Raw genomic sequence first — 19,187 nt, 5'->3', positions numbered from 1 at the left:
TTATTTTGAAAACAGTGAAATAAATTCCTAGGAGAGAAAATAAGAAGACATGGGTCAGTACTTTTTCAATAAGTATAATCTCTCAGTCCTGTCCTGTACCCTCTGCCTAGTTTTCAAAAAAGAATCAAGGACACAGAGATAATGGTCCCCGAAGAAAAAAAGGTGCTGTGAATGGAAAGACTTGGTTATGGTTTTCTTATCATCTGAAGTAGCACTGGACTTACCTTGGGAATAAGAACTGTGCTACTTCCCACTTCTGAGGGACAAGGTAGATGAAGAAATAGACAAGGAGATTCAGATGTTGGAGGTTACCAGTAGTTGTTGAGACTTTATTCTTTTGCCATTGTAAGCTACTTTTTAATAAATGGTATTAATTTGTATCACCATTTGTATGTCTCAGAAAAATTATTTCTTGGAAGTTTACAAAGATGACTTTCTAATACTTACTAATCTTGTGTTTTGCTCCCTTAGCATTTGACATTGTGCAGCAAAGAAATGGTTATGGAGAAGCCCAGTCCGCTGCTTGTAGGGCGGGAGTTTGTGAGGCAATATTATACTTTGCTGAATAAAGCTCCAGAATATTTACACAGGTAAATTTTAAATGGATTCTTTTAGTATTTTTACTTAGTTTTGTTTTTCTGAATAGGACTTTACAAATTGTCTTTCCTGTCTCATGTCTTGACAGTGTCTTTGTAAACCACATCTAATACTTTTAAGTATCTGATGGCTAAAACCAGTATTTTTCAAGTTTTTTGATGAAATCCATGGTTACCATAAGAAAGATACTTCATAATACATTTATACATGCTTGTGTGTGCACAAAATTTTATCCTCTGGTACTTTATGTTTAATTTTAAGAAAACCTTGGGCTTGACAACTAATGAGTTCCAATCTGCAATTTGAAATCATGGGCTTTAGTTGTCTCTTTAAAGTTCTCTACAGCAATGTTAGGAAATGAAATCATTAAGTGAGTGTACTTGTGAAAGTTTCTTGATCTGCAAAATAGATGAGTAGTATTTATAGTTTCTGTTCTTTCTGATATATTTTAGCAGGTGGAAGATGTGAGACTTCAGTGAGTGTTAGGTTTTACAGGTATTTGTTGTAGAACAATCTGGCCAAGTGAGTTAAGAATAAATATATGAGGTTGAGCCCCTTGTAGTACATACAGGCTTCTCCAGCTAGATGAGTGTTCTAGGAACCCATCTGTATCAGTGTACCAGCTGGTGGTGGTGTGGGAGGCTTCATTATGCTTCAGTGAATTTTTTTTGAAGACTATAAATGCGTTTGCCCCTACAGTGGTGAGTGATTTGTAAGTGCACCTGCCTAAACCACGCTGAGAGTTCGGCATTTTTTGACCAAAAACATCATGACCACCATGCCCCACCCTCGCTATTCACCCGATCTTGTACCCAGTGACTTTATTTTGTTTCCCTGGAAGAAAAATGTCCTCAAAGGAAAATGTTTTTGCTGATGTGGAAGAGGTGAAAAAAATGACAGAAGCACTAAAAGGCATCAAAATTGATGAGTTCAGAAACTGTTTTGAGCAAGTGGAAAAAATGTCTCAGTATTGCATCAATGCCAGGGTACTTTTGAAGGTGACTGAAGTTTAAACATGTAAAAATAAATAACAATTTTTTATAAATAAATTGCGGGGTTTTTGTGTTCCCCCTTGTATGTGTTATCTATAGGTTCTCTTTATGAGGATGTAGGTTATTCTAAAGTTAAATTTTGCAATATGCCCTGCATCGTTAAACGTGTGTAATAATACTCTGTTATTCCAGGAGACATTTTGTATAACAACCCCCACAACTCCAAAATGAATACCTGTACATTTTCCTAATCATAAAAATAAAGGAATTCTTCTTCAACAGTGTATGTGAGAAGTTTGTAGGGGCAGAAGAGAATTAATAGGGCCTTTTTGTATTTGGGATTTAGTGGGGTTTTTTTTCAATGTGGGTAATAGCATTATATTAACAAGGAATTTTTTTTGTAGTGACAAAAAAGTAAAATTTAAAACAATTTGATTTTCCACCATCATTTAAAATACAGCAGCACATACTTCTGTTTTGTACTTCATGTATCCAATTTCCCTAATAATAAAAATTTGGTTTGTAATTTTCCACGTGCTAACACATGCATTTCTGTGCACTTTTAGGATAAGTTACTAGAAGTCAAATCATTAAAAAATGAAATGCTTTTTAGATAATGAGGTGTGTCCAGAAAACGTTCTGCCGCTGTTAATATAAGGAGAACAGTATGCACGACGTCAGTGTAACCTGGCAGCCAAGGAGAGTGGACTGGAATGTGCATGTTTGAACAGTGACGACTTCACTGTACTTGTCACTGGGGGCAGTAGACGCTGTTGAGTGAGCATGTGTACTGTATGGCTGTCACATTCAAAATGACAGCAAGTAGAGCAGTGAATGTGCATCCAATTTTGAAGTTTGAACATTCCTCCATGGAAGCTATTTGAATGATTCAGAAGGCTGCACCTATGGGCAACTGGTGATTGGCAGCTTCATCATGACAAAGTGCCCATTCATGCATCACATCTTGTGCAGAGTTTTTTGGTGAAACATCAAATTACCCAGGTGACTTGGCCCTGGTACAGCCCAGATTTGGTGCCCTGTGACTTCTGGTTTTCCTCAAAACCAAAATCACCTTTGAAAGGAAAGGGATTTCAAACCATCAGTGAAATTCAGGAAAATACAACAACAGTGTAGCTTTGGTGACTGGGAGAACTTGTGAGGACTGAAAATGTCGGAGGCATCATTGTCCTTTGTACAGTGTTTCTTGTATCTTGTACATTCTTCAGTAAATGTCTCTTTTTCATATTTCATGGCTAGATACCTTCTGGATAGACCCTGTATACACGTAGATCCAAATTGTCCTCCAGCAAAATAATAGCAGTTTACATGCTTGCTACTTTTACAGGAAAGAAAATAGTATAAACTTTAAAATATAGATAGCAGTTTAAAGCATGAATTCTGGAATCCTACATATTAGGTTCATGTCTTAGCTGCTGCATTTTGAAGGGTGTGTGATCTTAGCGGAGTTAATTTAACTTCTTCTGCTTCTTATTCTACTCACTTAGATAATAGCACTTATTTCATGAGGTTGTTATTAGGGCTAAATGAATCTATGTAATGCATTGTAAACATCAGTTGGCATAGAGGAAGTCTTAGCATATTTTATGATAGAAGTTGAACTTTCTTTATTAAAAAAGTCAACTTTAGCCCTGGCTGGCGTAGCTCAGTGGATTGAGCGCGGCCTGGGAACCAAAGTGTCCCAGGTTCGATTCCCAACCAGGGTACATGCCTGGGTTGCAGGCCAGAACCCCCAGCAACTGCATTGATGTTTCTCTCTCTCTCTCTCCCCCTCCCTTCCCTCTCTAAAAATAAATTAAAAAAAAAATCTTTAAAAAAAAGTCAACTGCATGTTTGATAACCTTAATTTAGAAAGATTAATTCTAATTGCTTTAGGTAGTGCCAGAGAAACATTATATACTTAAGAACAATATAGAAATATTAATGAGAAATTGGATGTTGTAATAATGTATATTTTTTACTCAGTCTCTGAATTATTTCAGTTATTTTAAATCTAAACTGATTTAATCTAAGGCTTTGCAAGGATTAGTAATCATTTAGAATTTGGAGTAGAATGTTAAACAGCATCTGATTCCTAAAACAAGTCTAGATAACTGAGTTTCTGTTTCCAGAGGGTTAAAAAGGGATCAATTACTATTGCATCAGTATGTAGAATGTATTACAAATACCTTATTTTTCCACTTAACAAAAGAAAATAGGTGTGATAAGAATTAAATGAGAATAGCTAGTGATTTGAATGTATAGTATATTCAGTATGCTAGGCACGCTGAGAATTTTGTCATTACTCATTTAATCCTTACGGAAACCCTATGGGGTAGTCACTGTTCTGGTTTATAACCAAGGTAAACTTACAAGACTATATAAGTGTGCTCAAGATTACACAACTAATGAATGAGGGAGCCAGGCCTGGAAATTAGGTCTGTGTGACACTAGAACTCTACTGCCTCTTAGGCTTCCCTTGACAGTTGAATTTTTATCATTATCTTTGGTTTTCAGGTTTTATGGAAGGAATTCTTCCTATGTTCATGGTGGAGTAGATGCTAGTGGAAAGCCCCAGGAGGCTGTTTATGGCCAAAATGTAAGTATCAACTTTATATACATTTTGTGTGTGTGTGTGTGTGTGTGTGTGTGTGTTAAAATAGATATTTAAAAAATAGCCTTTTTGTGTCCATGTGTTTCTTGAATGTGATCATTAGTTGTAACTAGGATTTATGTTACAGTAATTGTCAGTTTTGCTTTGAGTTCTTGTAAACATTGATTTTATGTGAAATGCTGTATTGCATTTGTTTGGGGGTGGTTATAAAGGACAAGATGGGTTGTTTTATATCCTTGATGTATTTTATACATGAAACAGTTGAGCCAGTTTATTAAAGTTTATACAAATTTGGGCTAAACCTTAACTTTAAACAGGAGTGTGAAAAAATATATCTATTCCTTACGATTTTGTAGAGGATGGGATGTGTGATTTCAAATAAACTCTGAATTTACAGGATTGTCGCTTGAAAGTACAAGAAATGGCCTTGGCACACATGCAATGAAAGTAGATGTGAGGCCAAGGAGTACACAATACATTTTTTTGTGAATGACTCAATACCTAATGCAGATAGTGGGACAAAGCTGTATAAAGCCCATATACTACTGCATAATAAGGGACAGCTATTGTGATTTCTTGTGTAAGGAGTTAACATGTTGAAAATGGTGGCATTAGGAACATCAGTCTGGCAGTAATATAGTATGATAGAGTGGATTTAAGTGAGGCAGAAAGATTAAGTATTCTGCAAGTTGTGAGGAAGAAATCAGTGAAGTTTTGTTGTATTATAGGTAATGGAGTATCATAAGAATTTTTGTTTTCTCCCTTCTAATAAAGGATATACACCACAAAGTATTATCTCTGAACTTCAGTGAATGTCATACCAAAATTCGTCATGTGGATGCTCATGCAACCTTAAGTGATGGAGTAGTTGTCCAGGTCATGGGTTTGCTGTCCAATAGTGGACAGCCAGAGAGGAAATTTATGCAAACCTTTGTTCTGGCTCCTGAAGTAAGTTTTTATTTATATGATTGTATTTGGTTCTTATTAGTTGTTTGACATATCTAGAGAGTTTCATCTTATTAGTTTAGGTGTACATGTATTTAAAAAAAAAAAATTAGTACTGGGCCTGTTGATATAATTCATTTGAGCTTTGTGTGTATATGCTCTTTGACTAGAGGTAAAAGTCAGATACTGATAGTAATGTGTAACTAGATGATTAAGATTGCAGAAATAATACAAAAAATATGTTTAATAGGTTACATATTAAACAATGGAAAAGTTTTATTTGTCTATTGGTTCTTGTTCTCTTACATTGAATAGACATTTCTTAAGTTTCAGTATTTTTTGAGTGATCTGTAGTTTTGTTACCATCATATACCATGTTAACTTTAGAAAATTAAAGTTTTCATTATTCTGTATTACTAAAATAGAAACTGTATGCTATGCAATTCTTTTTATTTTATGCTATTTTTGTGGGGGTGCTTATCGTGTATTTGGATGTTATTTTTCTATAGGGATCTGTTCCAAATAAGTTTTATGTTCACAATGATATGTTTCGTTATGAGGATGAAGTATTTGGTGATTCTGAACCAGAACTTGATGAAGGTGAGTTTACTTTTGAGATAGAAGGGTTCTTTCATCATTCTTTAAGGGAAAAGCATGAAACTTAAAGAAATTTTCCTATATTGTAACTGTCAAAACCCCTTTTCTCCTTTTGGTTTTTGTTATGAATTATATGGGTGTTTATTATATGAAATAATAAAAAAGTCAGACATAGAAAGTGGAAAAATTCTCCTCAATCTCATCCTCTATAGATAACTAAGAGTTTGGTGCCTATTACAGAATTTTTGTTGGAACCTATCCTTACCAGTACTTATTTTTATGGAACAAAAAAATGGTATTATGTTGGCTTAAAGTTTGCTTATTTGTTTGTCTGTCAGTTTTTTTTTTTTTGGCTGTGACATAATTATTTAATTGATCTTCTATTGGATACATCAGTTGTTTCCCTTTTTTAATCATTATTTGTTTGTTGGATAAACGTGACAAAGGAAAGTAAGCTATAGCTTCACTGTTTATTTCGTACCGTTTCCTTACTAATAGATTTCGTTTTAAAAAAAAATAGGGTAAATAGCAAACATCATCTTGGCTTGCTTTTCAGATTTTTAAGAGAATAGGGAATATTGCAAATGAATGCTTTTGTGAAAAGTATGCCTTTTTTTACTATCACATCACTCCCTTAATCATTAAAGATGTGGACATCAAATTATGTGTTAAGCCTCTTTTAAAAAGATGCGATACATTATGTATTGTCAGAATCAGAAGATGAAGTAGAAGAGGAACAAGAAGAAAGGCAGCCATCTCCAGAACCTGTACAAGAAAATGCTACCAGTGGATACTATGAAACGCACCCTGTGACGTAAGAATAGTGTTTACAAGGTTAAATTTGGTCTAAACTAATGCAGTCTGGTGGTTTTTGTTTGTTGGATTACTGCTGGAAGTAAATTTTTGATAAAGCTACCTATCAGCAGTATTTGAGTACTTTGCAAGAAAATTGGAAATAATTGTTTTATTTAATTTTAAAAATTGAACATGGTTTGGCCCAAAACACTGAACACTTACTAATAATGCAGAATGTTGGGACAACACAGAGAGTGAACATTGTATTTTATTTTTATGAAGATGGGATTTATTTATAGTTAGTACTAAAGTAAACATTTTTAGTTATCCAGTTTTAAGATAGTGGGGTTTAATAAATGTTTCATGGGAGTATGATTCCCTTCTGCCTCCTACTTCTCTTAGTGGACTTTTGCTCATTACATCAGAGAAATACTGAATTTTATCTTACTTGATCATTTCACTCTCATACTGAAAAGGGAATAAAATATTTTATTGTAGTAATGGCATAGAGGAGCCTTTGGAAGAATCCTCTCATGAACCTGAACCTGAGCCAGAATCTGAAACTAAGACTGAAGAGCTGAAACCACCTGTGGAAGAGAAGAACTTAGAAGAATTAGAGGAGAAGTCTACCTCTCCTCCTCCTGCTGAACCTGTTTCTCTGCCACAAGAACCACCAAAGGTTAGATCAAAGGATCTCTTTAATCTATAACTTCACACTTTCATATCTGATGCTATTATTGAAGCAGGACTTTTGTTATGTTACATTAATATAGTAAACTATACTTTTTATGTATATGAAAAAAGCTGTGTGTGTTTGTTTTTTTGTTTTTTTGTAATCCTGAGGAAGTGTGATTACATTTTCCTCTCCAAAAAAAATATCCCTCAGAGGGAAGTTTAAGGTAAATCTTTGTCTGTATGTAATGCTTAGTACCTTTCATGAAATTATTTGGGTCCATGTATAAACCTGAGAGTTGCTCTTCCATTGTGCATTAAGTCCTCTACATGGGTGCAAGGGGTCATGCAATTTCCCAACTTAAACAAGTTGGTTTATTATTAGAAAGGAGATAACCTGTTATTTCTGGTTTAAACGGGAACAGTTTCCTTACTACACCAATTAAACTCTTTTGGCAAGATGAGTGACTGATATTGTATCAGTTAAGCCTATCTATACATCTTTTATCTTTCTGTAAAAGTAGAAGGTTAAAGTATATTTGAGTAGTGAGAGGAGATACTTTGTTCAATTTGTGAATGTTTGTTAAAGTTTCCAGCTAGTACTTTCTTCTTTCCTATCCTTCCCCTCTTCCCTTAACACCATCACACACCCTGTTTTTCTCTAAAGGGGAAAGAAATCCATTCTATTAGGCTCTGACTTTTCTAGTATGTGTTAGTGGTTTGCTCCACTTGCTCATCTACTTAGGGCATATATAGGAAGTTGCTTGTTGATTTATTTAGTAGTTCAGTAAAAACCATCAAATCTTGCATAATGAGATTTTGAAAGCTGGCACATAGACTGGCATGTGTGTGTGTGCCTTTCTTTTAGGAATCCTTCAATATACAGCAATAGTTTAGAAGTGAAAAAATATATATTTGGAAGTTTCCCTATAGGAATGTTGGTGGTTTTCCATGATTAGTAGTCTAGGTTTGTTGCATTTCCTGCAGGCTTTCTCCTGGGCTTCAGTGACCAGTAAAAACCTGCCTCCTAGTGGTACTGTTTCTTCCTCTGGAATTCCACCCCATGTTAAAGCACCAGTCTCACAGGTAACCAATCTGTGAACACATTGGATTGTATCCTTGTTACATTGCAAATTGCTTATCTTTTTAATACTTTTTTAAATGAGTCAATCAGAAATCATGGATTAAATATACAAAAATTGTATTAAATGTCAGTGCACCCACTTTAAATGCCAAATCTCCATCATCTGCATAGGTGGTATTTGGGGTTTGGGTGTATGAAATGCAGATTAAGTTGGTTTTACACACACACACACATATATATATATATTACTGTCATTTAAAAGGCTTCTTCAAATAACCAAAAAAGTTCCTTTTTAAAAGTTTTAAATTTTATTAAGCAAACATTTTAAGGAAGAAATTTGGAAAGGCACAAAGTAGTGTGGCATTATAAAGAATCACTGTTTTTTAAAAATAGAATACTTGAAAAATTATACTGCCTGAGTTTTTTTTGTCTATAAGTGGTTCACACCATTTAACTGAAGCCTGTACCAACTTATGACTGTAGTGTTCACCTTAACTGATCATTCCAATATTCTGCTTTTTGTCTGTCATTATACCCATTTTGAAGCTTTTGAAACATTGAAAATAAGACACTGCCTATTATATTTATTAGATATACTTTTGAATTAGCAAAATTTAAGTTAAGCTTATAGGCACAGTTTAAAAAGAGTGTCCAATTCTTTTATCTACATTTTGAGTTAAACTGAATTACACTAGAAAATTTACATTTAAAATGGTTAGGGCACATATTGTTGTTTGTGTACACCTCTTAATATGCTCTAAACAGTGAAACTTGGAAGTTTCAAACATAGCCAGTAATTCTTAGAAAGTCTTTTTTTGAGTTGGTACCATATAATCAGGTAACATAATAGAATACACGGCCTCATGATAACCTGGTTGTTGGTTTTTTTGGTTTGTTTGTTTTTTTATGTTGTTTTTTCAGTTAGATATTCAGGAAGATTCTCAGTTATATATTTAGGAAGTGCTGAGTTAAATACTCAGATCACAAACTAGTAATCTTTCTTAACATTTTACCAAGTATTGGTTGTGCTTTTCAGCCCATCTGAAGACCTGATAAGTGACTTCTGGATGTGCTTTGAAATACTTGATTTATCAGATTTGCACTTGGAATCCCTTGGATTGTTACCTCATTTGAGAGAGTTGGCTACATTTCTTTTAAACATACTGGTAGTTAAAATTTAAAATAGCTAATGCTTATTGTACCGGGCATTGTCAAAGCACTTTATATTCATTTTCATTTAATCCTCATAACCACTTTGTTAGGGTGATTACTATTATTATTCTGTTTCCCACTTAATTAAATAATTTAAGGCCTAGAATACCTCATTGAGGTCGGACAGGTTTATAAATAAATAGTAGGTCTGGGTTTTGAATTCATGCAGTTGGACATCATGGACATCGGAGTCCATATGTGACTCATGCAAACCTACATAGGTTTCTTTAGCCTTTTGGAGGGGAGTGTATCTCTATTTACATTTAAGAAGAGTGCTATATTTAAGGCATGCCTAAATTACATTTTATTATATCCTAGCCTCTTGCCCACAGAAAAATTTTTTTTTACCTTTTGTAGTTTTTGAGTTGTAGAAGACTAGATTGTATTTCCCAGCGTATACCCTTATTAAAACAGAATGTTTAAATGTTTATAATTTAAACTTTAAAATAAATTTCTGGTCTCTTCAGGCTATATTTGGAATGAATTCATGGTTTTCCACTTGACTTAATAAACCCCTCAACTTTATTTTGTTTACTGTCGTGTAGTATTCTTTTTCTTGACAGTTTTAGCATAGGTTATTAATAAAAGAAAAATGTAATTCTAGGGTATTGGTAAGCTTTACTTTAGAATTAGGTAAGTTAATTTCTTGGTAAAAGAATATTTTGTCTGGAAGTTGGTTATTTTATCTCAATAGCTTTTGTTAAATTGAAGGATGTGTTTATTAGTTTTGGTTTTACCTGCTATTATTGACTTGATTTGATGCTTGCATTTTTATCTTGTATTCCATTTGACTTTTCGTTTGTGGGATTTGTCGTGTGAGCACACTTTCTGGTACGTGGAAATAATTTTAAGGCCCTAAAATAATATGTGGCATATTAGCTATTTTATCTAGTTAGAATCATGAAATTTAGCCTGAAGAATTTTATAAGTGTACAGTGGGCTTAGTTAACATATATTAATCAGTCATTGAAAGGATTTTGTTAGATTTTTGGTTTCATGTTTCTTGCATTGGCAACATCAGATACATAGGTTGTTAAAGTATGAATTATTTGTAAGGTGTTAAAAATTATTTAAATGTTTCACTTTGAAGTCCTTAAAGGATAATGAAGAACTTTTCTATTTTGCTACTTGTGGTTTTGTTTTGGTACTCTGTTTTGAAAACAATTTGAATCAGTCAGGGTGCCTCAGTTCTTTGATAACATTTGGACTGAATTGAGTCTGAAGTTCTTCTGAGATTTTTAAATTAAAATGTATGTTTGTTTTTTTTTACTAATTTCCTAAGCATACTAGCTTCTTCAGAACGTTATTAGAGTACATTTATTTTTTAGTTCTGTTTATAGTCATATTTAAGTTGTGCTTTTAGGCCGCCTCAAGTTGAAATTTTTAAATAACTGCCTTTTTCAGGCATCACATCATGCGTCAAACTGTCTCACAGTATTAAATTGCAGCTGTAGATAAGCAGTGGCTTCAGGGCTGTAACTTAGGTTCCCTTGTCAAGCATAGAACATTCCTCTACATCTTTTGGGTTAGAAAACTATAAATGGGAGTTAATTTTAAGTGAATCAGTAGCTACTAGGCATCTATATTTGACAATACTGTTTTGGTTCTTTAGGTGGTGTAGAAATAAACTGTGATCCTTGTAGGAATAAATACATATAAATAACTGAGAAAATTGGAGAATTAAAATGGTTTAACTAGCAAAATTCTAGGACATGGGAAGCAACTTCATCTTGTTGGAGGAGGGAATCTACATAGAAGAAAATAGAAATCGGGAAGAGTCAGCTGAATCTGTTAAAACTTCTTAGGATAGGAGTTATAGGGGGTGAAGTCATTTACAATAAATTGTCATTTTTGAAGGAAGCATAACTTTTTGTATTAAAATTTGTCCTTGCAAATTAGGATACTTCTGTTATATAAATACAAAAGAGTTTGAGCTACTGCCCAGGCTGACGTCCTTAAGAGATACTCAGCCATAAAGGCAGCACTGAAATGATAAGCTTTTTGACTTGAGGACATGCTCTTCCTATCCCACTGAGCATTTTCAGCATCCTTCGAGGGTGCATATATTTTGTTTTTTCCTTGGACCACAAATATTTGGGCAGTAGATAATCTGAAGATATTGGGAACACTGAAAATGTCATTGTAAATAATTAGAAAGTATGTGTCATACACTCTTGTCCTCCTAAAATAAAAAGATGGCCTTTTCTTTTGTATATGTATTTACATGGAGTGGCTGGCTCATCTTGCAGTTTTGGGATTTTTGTAGGAATACCTTTTATGCTGTCTCAATGTAGATGTAACTTTATTTTTAAAATGTGGTTGTAAAAAAAAAACTTACTGTGGGTTATATGGCCTTGAGTGAGAAAACAAAACCTACCCTACAGTCCTAGATTGGTACAGAATATCTTTATAAAAATTTATTTTTTATGTACATAGGACACTATGTTAAAAACATTCTAAACTTAAATTTACCATTATATGCCTGTTAGGGACTTCTGATAGTTGTTTTTTCTCCTGTGGAATGTCTTTATAATGTTTTTCCTTTGCATTTTATAATGTGCTTTTTCCCCTTGTATTTTAGCCCAGAGTTGAAGCTAAACCAGAAGTTCAGTCTCAGCCACCTCGTGTGCGTGAACAGCGACCTAGAGAACGACCTGGTTTCCCTCCTAGAGGACCAAGACCAGGTAAGTTGGTCCCTCCTGTAACCTTCAGAATTTAGCATTTATACTTGAAAAGTTGAAAAAGAGTGAACTTAAAAACTACATGTTTTATACCCAAATTCTATTTTCAAAATGCCTAAAGGCTTAAATAACCTGCTAAAATTCACTCTGAGGCAAAATGACTAACTTTTAGGGGGAAGATTAGTTGTCATGCTAGAGATGTGTATTTTGAAGGCATGAATTAATTTTGAAACAAGTATTTGGTTATTGTCACTGGTTCTAAGAATTCCAAACCACGTGGCAATAACCTACTCTATTACTTTAGCACTCTTATCTCTTCACAGATAAACAATAAGCATACCCTGATTCTTATTTTGATTTTCTAAGGTTTTAAGTAAGTTGCCATGTTTGCATTGTTAGCTAATAGATGCAGCACCTCTATTTGAATTTTATAAGTCTGTTTAGATTGCCTTTGAGAGGAGGTGGGAAGATTATATATATCAAAATTAGAATATGTAACTTTTTCCACAAAAGTAAAGTATAAGATATGTGTTACTACACTAGAAGTCATGGAGGCTAGGGTTTGTCCTGTCTTCCAGTGATTTGAGTTTATGATCTTAAGTGAGACCCCCTTAAATTATGAGCTGCTTTTATGCCATTCAGTTGCTACACAAATTTTTCTTGGGCAATGCATTTCTTATATGCCTGTGTTCCTTGTGTTACTGAGGATCAAATAAGACTTGTATGTGTCTGTATGTATGTACATGAACACCCTAACATATATACATTGCTATATACATGAAGCATTACTATTAAGTTTACTGATTTGGCTGTAATTTCACATCTTAACCAAAGATTAAATAATATGTGTATTTCAAAATATTAAACAAATATTGGGTACAAATATACTTCACTATCTGAAGTTTATTTGGTTCCTGGGTAATATAGCAAGAGTTTGATTAAGGAGGAATACTTGTAGTACTAACACTTGACTTTTATACAATCAGATGAGTAGATCTAACAGAGAAGGTACTTCCACAATAAGTCTCTATTCTATTCCTTTTCTCAGGCAGAGGGGATATTGAACAGAATGAATCCGACAACCGTAGAATAATTCGCTATCCAGATAGTCATCAACTTTTTGTTGGTAACTTGCCACATGATATTGATGAAAATGAACTAAAAGAGTTCTTCATGAGTAAGTGATTCATTTTGCTTTATCTTAGAATTAAGAGGAGAAAAACAGATCATTTTTCATAGTATAATAAAAATTTTTTTTCAATAAGATTTGAGATTTTACCTTTTTTATACTTTTTTGAAAGATTTTATTTTTAGAGAGGGGAGGGAGGGAGTGGGGGGGGGAGAGAGAGAGAGAGAGAGAGAGAGATCCATGTGTAGTTGCTGGGGGCTGTGGCCCACAACCCAGGCATGTGCCCTGACTGGGAATTGAATCTGCAATGCTTTGGTTCATAGCCTGCGCTCAATCCACTGAGCTATGCCAGCCAGGGAGTGGAATAAGAATTTTTTAAACCATTTATCTCTATATATACTTTGTATATCTCCAGGTACCAATCTCTTATCAGAAGGGAGTAGAAGGCTATATCAGATGTTTCTCAGTGACTATACTTAGTGTTGACTGGCCTGGTTCTCTAGAGGTTAGAAGGAAAGAGCTGGATGAATCAGCCTTAAATTTAGAGGTGGGATTCATTTGGCAACTCTAAGTCAGAATAGAAAATATCATTGCCTTTCTAAAACTATGTAGGTAGCTTTTCTTTTGAAAAGTGTAATAAAGGTGCTGAAGGGCAAGAAAACAAGCAGTCTAGGTGTTTGTTAGCATCTTAGGTGAATGGCCTTATGTGAGTGAGTGTGTACCTTCGTTGTTGGATATAGCCACTAGCAGCTTTTATTTTGAGATGGATCGAGGAGATTGAGGTCATCATCCTGAACAATTGAGGCCACAAAGTATTCTGTTAAAATATTTAACCCTTGGTATAATGTATATTTTCACAGGTTTTGGAAACGTTGTGGAACTTCGCATCAATACCAAGGGTGTTGGGGGAAAGCTTCCAAATTTTGGTTTTGTGGTTTTTGATGACTCTGAACCAGTTCAGAGAATCTTAATTGCAAAAGTAAGTGACTTAAAGGGCATAATTCAAGACTTTATTATTCCTGTTGTATATAATATTAATCTGGTGCATTTTTAAACCATAGAAAACCTTTTTTAATGGTAAACTAAAAATAGTTCACTATGAAATGGTATTTATGCAAAGAGTAAAGATTTCTTAGTAGTTTCAAAGTCTGAGGTGTGGATCGTTTTAAATTTATTAGGATTTTCTTATTTACATGTGCAAAGCAATACTTTACTATTACTCTCTAACCTGCCCATGTAAATCTTTTTCTTCCCTTTTAAAGCCAATTATGTTTCGAGGGGAAGTGCGTTTAAACGTGGAAGAGAAAAAAACAAGAGCTGCAAGAGAGCGAGAAACTAGAGGTGGTGGTGATGATCGCAGAGATATTAGGCGCAATGATCGAGGTCCTGGTGGTCCACGTGGAATAGTAGGTGGCGGAATGATGCGTGACCGAGATGGAAGAGGACCTCCTCCTAGAGGTGGCATGGCACAAAAACTTGGCTCTGGAAGAGGAACCGGGCAGATGGAAGGCCGCTTCACAGGACAACGTCGCTGAAGCCCCACTGTTCGCAAAGTCTTGGCAGTGGTACATTACTCATCGTGTTTGCATTCTTGTTAATTTTTTTTGGCTTTGGAATGTGACACAGCCTTTTTTGATCATTTCTTTGATGTGAAAAGCATCTTTTGGTTATGAGTTAAATTGAGGTGGACATTATTTCCCCAATTTTACACCAGGATTCACATTGTTAATTTATAAATCTAGACTTGGAGAATTAAGGACTGAGGAATGACCATATCTTAAACTATCTTCATCAAAATGAACTTTTTAAAAGGACATGCCCAACTGAATTCAGGTCCTTTGAGTCAAAAACGAAATCTTCTGCTGCACATTTTGTTTAAGTGTTACTGTTTCTGCTTATTAATGTTGGAAACACAAATAGTGCAATTGGAGAATCTTGCCTTTTTTCTTGGCTCCCCCCAAAAAACAGAAACTTATTATGCACTCATCAAAATGCACTAATGGGTACTCTGAACTCATTAACATTGACATCTGCAACAGGAGGCAACAGGGGGAAAAAAATCTTTCATCCTTTTTTCCAGTAGAGAATAATTTGTGAATGATGAGGGCATTTTATCTGCTTGCTGTGACCAGCGTGTGTACACATAAACCTTAACAAGACTACAAGTATATTCCCAAGGAAATCATTTAGTTTGAACTAAATAAGAAAAATCAGAACTTCAAATGCTGTGGTCTTGAATAGTAGACCAGATTTAGTAGCTCCATATCTAAGATTTTTCTACCTGCCCCTCTTCAGTACAGGGATGGCTGGCTGCTCAACACACTCCTCCTCCCCTTTTTCCTTTCTTTAAGCTGTGTACAGTGAAAATTGTCTTTACTGTATTTTTGTTCTCTGGTAATGTAATAAGCATGATGGTGCCTTCTATTAATACATCATTCCAGTCTTGCTGGTAATTTTGTACAGTATAGTGTATGAATTGCTGTGCTGCAAAGCCAAACAGCTGCAAAATGTTGAAAATCATTGAAGTGTATAAAAATTGCAGTATCTTTAAAATTAGTAAAATTGACTAGCATATGATTTACTTGGTTCTTTAGTTAACAACTTTGTGTTCTATGTGGGAGGGAGTCTTGTGTGTTTGGGAGGGAGAGGGAAGGAGGAAGTCAGATATTTGAGTAAGTCTCTGTTGACTTTTCTCTTAGCATGAATGTGAACGTTGAAGCGATCACTTGAGAGGTGCTTGGAAAAGTCAGTCAACTTTGATGTACATTTTAGTGACATTTTAAAAGCAGTCAGATTCCATAAATGGCAAGTAAACCTGAAGTGAGGATACTGCAATTTTCAGAGAAAAGAACAGCAGCTCTTAAGTGTTCGCATTTTCTATTTGGGGGGCAGGGAACTGTCATTCATTTTGCACAATTCTTGAACTGATGTCAGCACCCGAGTGGCTCTGAATTTAAGTCTGGGACGACATCTTTTATTTTTACATGAATCTCTAAACAATTCTGTGAGCAAAGTTTGTAGCTGCTGGATTATTGTCTGTCTTTATAGCAAGTTCTGGTAAACCACAAGTATGGCAAAGGATGTTCAATTTTATGCTTGAAATAATCGGTACATACCAGTTTCTGATGTTTCAAGCTAGGAGTGGGGTAAATAAGTGTGACCACTTAAAGCTGCTTGTTAGCATGGAAGACTTCTCCATTCTGTCTTGGTAAAAACAAAAATGCACTTGACATAGTAGAGCAAACTGGTTTTGAATTATGAAAACTGTTTGCTACTTAGTAAACTAGCGAATGATGCACATATTTTGTCTTTCATGTACTGGGCAATATAGGTGAAATTAAATCTCCCTTTTTTTCCTTTGAATGAGGTCTTCCATGTTTGAGGAAAAGTCTTGCACTATTGCATATATTTTGGGGACACAGATATCTAATAGTTTCCATTTGAGGGGGCTTAATTAAGGATTTTTCTTTTTCCTGTTTAAGACACTTTTTTACACTTTCTGATGTATAGTACTTGAAGTTCTTAGTAGAAAATTAATTTTGAGTTTTGAAGCCTTTATTCAAACTACTTCTAAATGAGTGGTTTAATTGTCAGCGTTTTTTATAGTATATTTTTCCTTTACTCTTTTATTTCTTCACATTTCATATATATATATAAAATTTCAAATCCAGGATATTGCCCTGCCACTCGTGAAAACTGTTCTGACACCAAAAGTAATGGCAGATGTTAAGTGTAATAGAAAATTAGAGCAAAGAGCCATTCAGCTTCAGTCTTTACGTACCATAAATACATCATTAAAACATCATATGGAGAAGTTTACATGGTGATTGTTCACCTGCCGTACTGTGGACCTTCAACATTTTGTCCCCTTTTCAGTGAACCAGAGTAAAAATATTCATCTACCCTTCTACCCATCTACCATCTACTCTGTTATTTGCTGGTTTTTTTTGTTTTGTTTTGTTTTGTTTTTGATGGTAATATTCTATCCTTATGACACTATTGCAACCAAATTGGCTTTACCATCTTGGCTTTAGTAGGTATAGGAGACAACGGATTACCATCTTTATTGCTGTAATGTGTTAAGCATTATATGCTAGTAGAATCTAGTTTAATTGTTTCAGGTGGAAAGTATTCTTTCAGTTTCCATTTTGAATGTGTTTGGACTAAACAAACAATAAACTACTGATGTCTGCAGCATTTATCTACGTCCCTAATTTAATCCATAGGTTTGTGTTCCAAAATGCACTTCACACATCCTAAGCAAAAATAAGGAATTGTTTTAAAACAAACTGCTTATTTGTGAAATCTGATATATAAAAAGAAAAACATTTAAGTAAGACTTGAACATTGTCAAGAGATCTACCCAGTTCAGTTGGATAGCTGGTATACAAGTTAAAGAATGTTAGAACAATAAAAAATAGGAAGGAGAGAATAATCTAAAGTATACTACTAAATATTTATTTATTTTTTTTAATCTTGGGTTTTCCAAAGGATTTCTACCTCACATTTCAGAAGGGCGGGAGAAGAGGGATTAAGGCTCTCCGAAGTTACGGACAAGACCCAATTCAGAGATTGAAAAAAGTTGGTCAAGCTCTAAAAGTATTAAAGGAAAAATAGTCATTTAATTATACTTATAAATATATACTTAAAAAAATGAGTTCCTCGTATATATAATTTTAGAATTTGAGGCTTTTTCTTAGTTAAAAAGGATTGAATCTTTCCTAAAGTTTCCATAAAAGACTTCTCAAGTTTGTACTGGAGAGAAACCAGAATAACCATTATTTAAAATCCTTAGGGGGAAGTAAGACTTAAGGTTTATATAGATGTATATTAAACTCACTTTCTACTTCAATGATAATGTAATGACTTTATAATGTTATGGCTGTGAAAGAACTTTTAGAAGGAATAAAATATGTATGCCATACTACTGAAAACAAAACTTGAAGGAGCAAATTATCATTTGGTCCAGGACATCTATATGAAACAAAATACTTGAATATTTTAAGAACATAAGATGCTTTGGTTCAGTTGTGCTATATAATACAGTGTTTGTAGCAAGTGATTGGAAATTCAGTGGATAGATGTTTATATTTTTATTTAAGTTAGGAAAACTTGCTCATCATAATTTATATTTTAACTACAGATGAATAAAGACCCTTGACTTTTCTTTTTATTCTGTGTTCATAAGTATTTTTTAATTATTTAGTAGTAGACTGTTTTGAATAATTTGATGCCAGAGTTCTAAATTATTTAAAATTACTGGATAAGTGAACAGTCTATTACATCATGAAAGAAATTTCCCTTTGTGATAGATTTCAGTCAGTCATGCAGAGTAATTGTTTAAAATCATTTGCATTATTGCGTTAATTCCTAAGCAACAAAGCTTCTGGGTATTTTTGACAAATTGAAACTTAAATCTGCTGATGCGGCATGTGCACTTTATGTTTAACATGTTTCAGAATTAATAGGAGATAGTCTGGTTTTAGCATTACCAAATCCTGGGCAAAATACCATAAATGTAAGTTTAGAATTAAACATTTAAAGACAGATTGCTACCCTTCTATTACCAAATTAACTGATCCCTTTGTCCTTGATTTTTTTCCTTTTTTTTTATTGTTGTGCAATTTATAGTTACCCCATTTCCCCCTGCCCTTGATTTCTTAAGAGTTTTGACAAAGCTGGCTGCCTACTTAGAATGCTTTCATTTTTGTGACTATTTTAACTGCTCCCATTTGTGTACTTGCTCTTACCATCCCATAGCAATACCCCCCTATCTCCCAATTCTATTTGTGCTGATCTGGGTGGTTTCATTTAGGCCTGGCCCTATCTTACTTCAATATATTGTCCATTCAGTAGATTCTATACAACATAA

At 34.2% G+C, this 19,187-nt stretch overlaps 1 protein-coding gene across 5 annotated transcripts in view; it reads left to right on the top strand.

The window, feature by feature from the left end:
• G3BP2 (G3BP stress granule assembly factor 2) overlaps window positions 1-17,509 on the top strand; it is an 84,051-nt gene extending 66,542 nt beyond the window's left edge. For 4 of the 5 annotated variants that reach the window (XM_045858263.1, XM_045858262.1, XM_045858265.1 and 1 more), the window contains exons 2-12: window positions 472-590; window positions 4,104-4,185; window positions 4,975-5,148; window positions 5,655-5,745; window positions 6,454-6,556; window positions 7,036-7,216; window positions 8,197-8,295; window positions 12,087-12,189; window positions 13,235-13,363; window positions 14,176-14,294; window positions 14,578-17,509. In XM_045858263.1, the coding sequence (XP_045714219.1) occupies window positions 496-590; window positions 4,104-4,185; window positions 4,975-5,148; window positions 5,655-5,745; window positions 6,454-6,556; window positions 7,036-7,216; window positions 8,197-8,295; window positions 12,087-12,189; window positions 13,235-13,363; window positions 14,176-14,294; window positions 14,578-14,850 (1,449 nt within the window). In that variant the 5' untranslated portion in view covers window positions 472-495 and the 3' untranslated portion in view covers window positions 14,851-17,509. The remainder of the gene's footprint in view (window positions 1-471; window positions 591-4,103; window positions 4,186-4,974; window positions 5,149-5,654; window positions 5,746-6,453; window positions 6,557-7,035; window positions 7,217-8,196; window positions 8,296-12,086; window positions 12,190-13,234; window positions 13,364-14,175; window positions 14,295-14,577) is intronic. The other variant, XM_045858266.1, reaches the window with a different exon arrangement.
• Window positions 17,510-19,187: the final 1,678 nt, after the last annotated feature.

Source organism: Phyllostomus hastatus, unplaced genomic scaffold, assembly GCF_019186645.2.
Source record: "Phyllostomus hastatus isolate PE091 unplaced genomic scaffold, TTU_PhHast_1.1 phas_scaffold_1674, whole genome shotgun sequence".
Lineage (NCBI taxonomy): Eukaryota > Metazoa > Chordata > Mammalia > Chiroptera > Phyllostomidae > Phyllostomus > Phyllostomus hastatus.
Note: the sequence above shows the minus strand (reverse complement) of the source record. Positions and strands in the feature narration are given on the sequence as shown.